Raw genomic sequence first — 5,382 nt, 5'->3', positions numbered from 1 at the left:
TTACCACTTTCTACTTTTTCAAATCAACTCGAATCCTCAGCGCTTTTGGCTCAAACAGAAAATCTTCGCTTTATATTCCTCGGGCGTCCCCAGAAGTGTCAGAATCCATCTTTCTCAACGCATCCGGCCTGTCCCCTTGCCCTAAAAAAAAAAAAAAAAAAAGAGAGAGAGAAAAGAAAAAAAAAAAAAATTCCTGCCCCTCATCCCACCCCAAATGGCACCAGAAATATCCACCGGCAGCGATGCTGTCGCCTCCGCCTCATCTTCCTCACCTGTCGACTTCAAAGTCAAGGCTGGTCTGGCCCAGATGTTGAAAGGGGGGGTCATCATGGACGTCGTCAATGCGGAACAGGTATTTCGACCCTTTCCTTTCTTCCGTAGCAGCGTCCATCTCCTTCCAGCGCAACTACCGTTATCAATTTACGATCTACCATCACAATTCCCCCTATGCATAATCAGGCTGACAAAGTGACGTTGATTAAACCATGATAATAGGCCCGCATTGCCGAGGAAGCAGGTGCATGCGCCGTCATGGCCCTCGAGCGGGTGCCCGCAGATATCCGTGCTGAAGGCGGAGTGTCGCGCATGTCCGACCCATCGATGATAAAGGAGATCATGGAAGCCGTGACGATACCCGTCATGGCTAAGGCGCGGATAGGGCATTTCGTCGAGTGTCAGGTACGTTCTGTTCCTCCGCCCCTAAACAATGAATAATAAGAGTGCGTATCTCTAACAAAAAACCAAAAAAAACCTGCGAAATCCAGATCCTCGAAGCTGTCGGCGTCGACTACATCGACGAGTCCGAAGTCCTCACCCCAGCCGACCACCTCTACCACGTCACCAAGCACAACTTCAGAGTGCCCTTCGTCTGTGGCTGCCGGAACCTGGGCGAAGCCCTCCGCCGCATCTCCGAAGGCGCTGCGATGATCCGTACAAAGGGCGAGGCAGGCACAGGCGACGTCGTCGAAGCCGTCTCCCACATGCGCACCGTGAACAGTCAGATCGCCAAGGCGCGCTCCATCCTCCTCTCCTACCCCAACGGCAGTGTTGAGGCGGAAGCGGAGCTGCGTGCCTTCGCGCGCGAGCTGGAGTGTCCCTACGAGCTGCTGCTGGAGACGGCGGAGAAGGGTCGGTTGCCTGTTGTGAACTTTGCGGCGGGAGGCGTTGCGACGCCCGCGGACGCGGCGCTGATGATGCAGTTGGGCTGTGACGGCGTGTTTGTCGGGTCAGGGATTTTCAAATCTGGCGATCCGCGGAAGCGGGCTAAAGCCATTGTCCAGGCTGTGACGCACTTTAAGGATGCGAAGGCGCTGGCGGAGTTGAGCCAAGGGCTGGGTGAGGCGATGGTGGGCATTAGCGTGCGGGAGATGAGAGACACGGAGAAGTTGGCGACAAGAGGATGGTAAAAGGAGGGGGGGGAAGGGGGGAATTGAAAAATAGAAAATACTTGATGAGTGTGTAGGGGTTTTTGATACCAATGATGGATGTGTTGGTGATGTCTTGATTGCTATTTCAACTGTGTACTGTACCTTGCGCGCTCGCGTGGGCGTAAGCCGGTGCAATCTGCTGTTATTCGGTGGCTGTGTATGTTCGTGTACATTTACCTCTATATACCTATATGTATCAAGGTTTACGAATTAAAATATATATTGCTGGGAGGGAAGGCCCAATTTTTCCACGCGGGTTTCGGTTGATTGCACAAGAAACCCGAACCAGCCACGAAACTTGTACCACTAGGGATGATTCTTAGAATACTTCTATCGTGCATCTCTTTCTCTCCCTTGTTCAACTGGGGGAAAATCCTTTGTCGGAAATATACCGTTACTTAGCCTGTTGATACAAATCATCTCATAAACATAACCGAGGGAATAAAATATATAAATAAATATGTATATTATTATTATTATTATTAGGCAAAACAGCCACAAACATGCATATAATGCATTTACATGACTAACTTTTCCTGCTCCGGCCCCGATTCAGAAATTTGAACTTTTCGAATGTTAAAAAAATTTGGCCAAGCCCTATTTAGACCAAATTCAGCTCGCATACGCGAATCCCTGTGCGCGCCTGCATGCCACCCAATAACATTTAACAGGGACACGATTGGTTCCCCTAGCACCCCTCAGCGAGCATGTATAGATGATAAGAATCTTTCTCGCTCTGCCTTCTCCGGCACCCGTCCTCCCCCTCCCGGCTCACCTGGTGCAGTTGAACTATCCATTCCCGCCAGCGCGGCCCCCAAATGCACACGTGCCGCACCCTGGTAGTGGAATATGAACTTCTTAATAACCTCACACAGGTAGTCAAGGTCCGAGCGTGCGCAGTGACCTGATATGTGATACATAAGTATATTTCCAAGTGATGCGAGGCAGGTGTCGAAGAAATGCTGCGCATGTTGGGGAATTGTACCGTTAGCTGCCGTGGCAACCGGGTGTCCCGTGATAGAACCGCCCGTCCCTGGTTGGAGCTCAACTGGCAGATCTGTGAGGGAGAATAGGGTGGACCAGAATACGGAAGCAGACCGGAGAGGGAGAGGGTCGTGGCGTTTCAGTACTGCCAGTGTGAATGTGAGGATCGTGGGAACGACGACACTGTGCTGGGGTGTAGGCGCGTGGATAAGGTTAAAAAATGCTGTTTTGTATTTGGGCAACATCAGGTTGAGAAAATCAATGCAGCTATGCGCGACCTCCGGATCGTATTGATCCGGCTGGGCGCTCACGAAGTTCATGAGTTCATAGGCGTGGATTATTAGTTCAGTGGCTTCATCTTGGACTGCTGAGGGATGAGCAGAGTGAGAAGCTAGAAAAGCGGAGGCCGTTCCCATAATTGTCGGGAAGCGAGGTGAGTTAACGCTAGCAGCCTTGATGAAGCGGATAGTAATTTGAGGTGGTAGGACATATGGGCCCGGCGTGCGTTCTGTATATCCCGCCTTGAGAATATCGCATGTAGCTTCGATTATGTCACCATCAGTAGGGAATGTGCCTATTAAGAGCTCCAGAATCTGAATCACGTAAGCCTGTGGTGATTTGCCGAGTTCATCGCTGGTCCAGAAAGTATCTGTGCTTTCACTTGCTGCCTCTGTATCTAGGTCGATCACGGCGTCATCAGGAGCTCGAAACCCCTTGCCTATGCTTGCGGTGCAACGCATTATCCCGATCCCCTTTTCAAGCGCGTCATCGTACTGGCCTGATTGGGCTTCTACTCTGGCTTGTTCTGCTAACTGATGAAGGGGAATTAGTAGTTTCACCAGGCATGTTGCCCGGGCCGTATTTGAAGTGGCCGCTTGTACAACTGCAGCAATGCCCTCGGATACTCGCTCAAGAGTAGTGACATTAACGGAGGAATTGGAGCGAAGCTGATCCAGCTTACTTATAAAATCATCGACGTACATTGGGAGTGCTTGGCGGCAGTTCTGACAGAGGAATGAAATGGATTTGGACGCAGCTTGGTCGCATGACGGAGCATCAAGGGAATTGAACAGAAAGTTGAGGACTCGTGGAAGAAGGTCGTGGTTGCGTTCAAAGTATGATGTGTACCTTGCAATCATGTCAGATAGGGTCTGACGAGGCTTCATAGGAATGGAAATTCGGTTAAAACAAATGCCATCGAATATTTCGGAATGAAAAATCGTGTGAAGTAGCTTGTCCACTTTCGAACTATCCGCAACAGAGTCAGCCAAGAAACCAAGACAAAATATTGCTACTTCAAAACCGTCCCATATGTTGGTGTTCATCAAGCTAGTTGCTCGCTCAACGAGCTTTTCAATAAGGTCAAATCCTAGAAGAGAATAGGTGGCCAGCAAGAAGTCTGCGAAGTCACGTCTGAATCCATTGAAGTTTCTCACGTCGTCGTCGTCCCACCCCTTCAGTACTGACGAATCAGGATACCGGAGCTTGTCATAACAGTAAGCGACGACTTGTGCAAACTCCCCTTTTACACGATTTGGGAAAACGTCCACACCGCGCTGCATGATATAATCGTTAATATCATCAGCTGCCTCAGTCCAATATTCCAGAAGAAGTGAACTCGCTTTATCGTCAACTTCTGCGAACCCTGGTCCGCGGAAAAGGGTATGAAGCAAGAAAAGGATCCTTCGTTGCTGTTCATTTAATTCTCCAGTGAAGAGTTGGGTATGGACCGTCGTTGCATATCGCAGTAATAAATCCAAGAATCGCATAGAGTCCTCATCATAATCCCCGTTTAATAGAGCCAAGGCATACTTTTCCCCGAAATTTCCTGAGAGGAATTGCAGGATTGCAGTCAGGTGTTCAATTCCCAGTAGTTTTGCATAGCTACTAAGAATTTCGGCAAGAAGTTCCATTGCCATCTCTGCAAGTTCAGGCACCGCTAAAAACTGAACGGAATAATTCAAAGGTACGGCGACTACTTTTGGAAGATCGTCTAGAGAGACGCGGTCTCCTCGGATTGCAATAAGCCATGCCTATAACAAAAACTTAGCGGTGACAGTAAAGTTCACACAGGGGTTAAAATTCTCACATTGAAAGATTTCATGGCTTCAATAGCTAATTTATTTAAGGGATCCGAGAATTGAGGTTGATTTGCGGCTCCATGTAAATTGGATACTCGTTCTAAAACGAACTCTATCAGATATATTGCATCCCTGATATTGGGACCTAAACGAGCTCTGAGATCCCTGCATGTATAGTCAGAAAACGGCCCCGTCGAGGTAATAAAGACCGCAAGTCGCCAAGAACTCACTGGCTCAGGGAATACCGTGATGACTCTTCAGCTAGGGTAGTAGAAAAGGACAAAAGCGGGAGCATCCGTTCATAACTGAGCGAAGGCAGAGCGAGCTTTTCGAAACTTTCCTGCTCGCACTGATCTTCTGGGAGGCACTTTCCACTAGCCATGGCAATAGCAACATGTCGTATGCAATGAGTCCAGGGAGCTTCAGGCTTGAAAAAGAAGGTAGTCAATGTTGACATAAATTTCCTCATGGCTACTGCCGCTTCGTTCCTTGAGACCATCGAGACGAAGTTATTTATCAGATGCTCCAAAAGCCCTTTGGCTTTTTCTTCCCCAAGATGTTCCCTAGGATAATTATTAGCAAAATCTTGAACGAAACGGAAGAAAGAAGAAAACCCCGATGTCATAGATGCTTACCAGTCCTGATGGATTTTAACGGTCAAGGTGAGGGCACCAAAGAATCTTGCATTGGCGTCATCACTGGCCAAAAGTCCATCTGCAATGGCCCACCCCGCCTCCGACTTTTGGATTGCCTGCAACCTCTCCTGGATAGATCTGGCAATTCCAGCATTCCCAGGAGCATTGAGGACATGTATAAGCTAGGCGAACGTCAGTCATGACTGACCATGTGATTGGAAACGGACTAATAATCATACCTGGAGTGACTCGTCA

General features: G+C 48.9%; 2 protein-coding genes across 2 annotated transcripts; one reads left to right on the top strand and one right to left on the bottom strand.

The window, feature by feature from the left end:
- Positions 1-214: 214 nt before the first annotated feature.
- On the top strand, positions 215-1,406 carry HCAG_02994 (pyridoxal biosynthesis lyase pdxS; the record flags this gene model as incomplete). The annotated part of the gene is made up of 3 exons (XM_001542773.1): positions 215-352; positions 496-678; positions 765-1,406. 3 exons carry the CDS (start codon positions 215-217, stop codon positions 1,404-1,406), a joined length of 963 nt encoding a protein of 320 aa, XP_001542823.1.
- A 719-nt stretch (positions 1,407-2,125) lies between these two features.
- On the bottom strand, positions 2,126-5,338 carry HCAG_02993 (predicted protein; the record flags this gene model as incomplete). The annotated part of the gene is made up of 5 exons (XM_001542772.1): positions 2,126-4,444; positions 4,604-4,637; positions 4,723-5,055; positions 5,128-5,309; positions 5,336-5,338. The coding sequence occupies 5 exons, from the start codon at positions 5,336-5,338 to the stop codon at positions 2,126-2,128; spliced, it is 2,871 nt and encodes a 956-aa protein (XP_001542822.1).
- Between the last annotated feature and the right edge of the window lie 44 nt (positions 5,339-5,382).

This window comes from Histoplasma capsulatum, genomic scaffold (assembly GCF_000149585.1).
Source record: "Histoplasma capsulatum NAm1 scaffold_2 genomic scaffold, whole genome shotgun sequence".
Classification (NCBI taxonomy): Eukaryota; Fungi; Ascomycota; class Eurotiomycetes; order Onygenales; family Ajellomycetaceae; genus Histoplasma; species Histoplasma mississippiense.
This window is presented reverse-complemented; position numbering and strand designations above follow the sequence as displayed.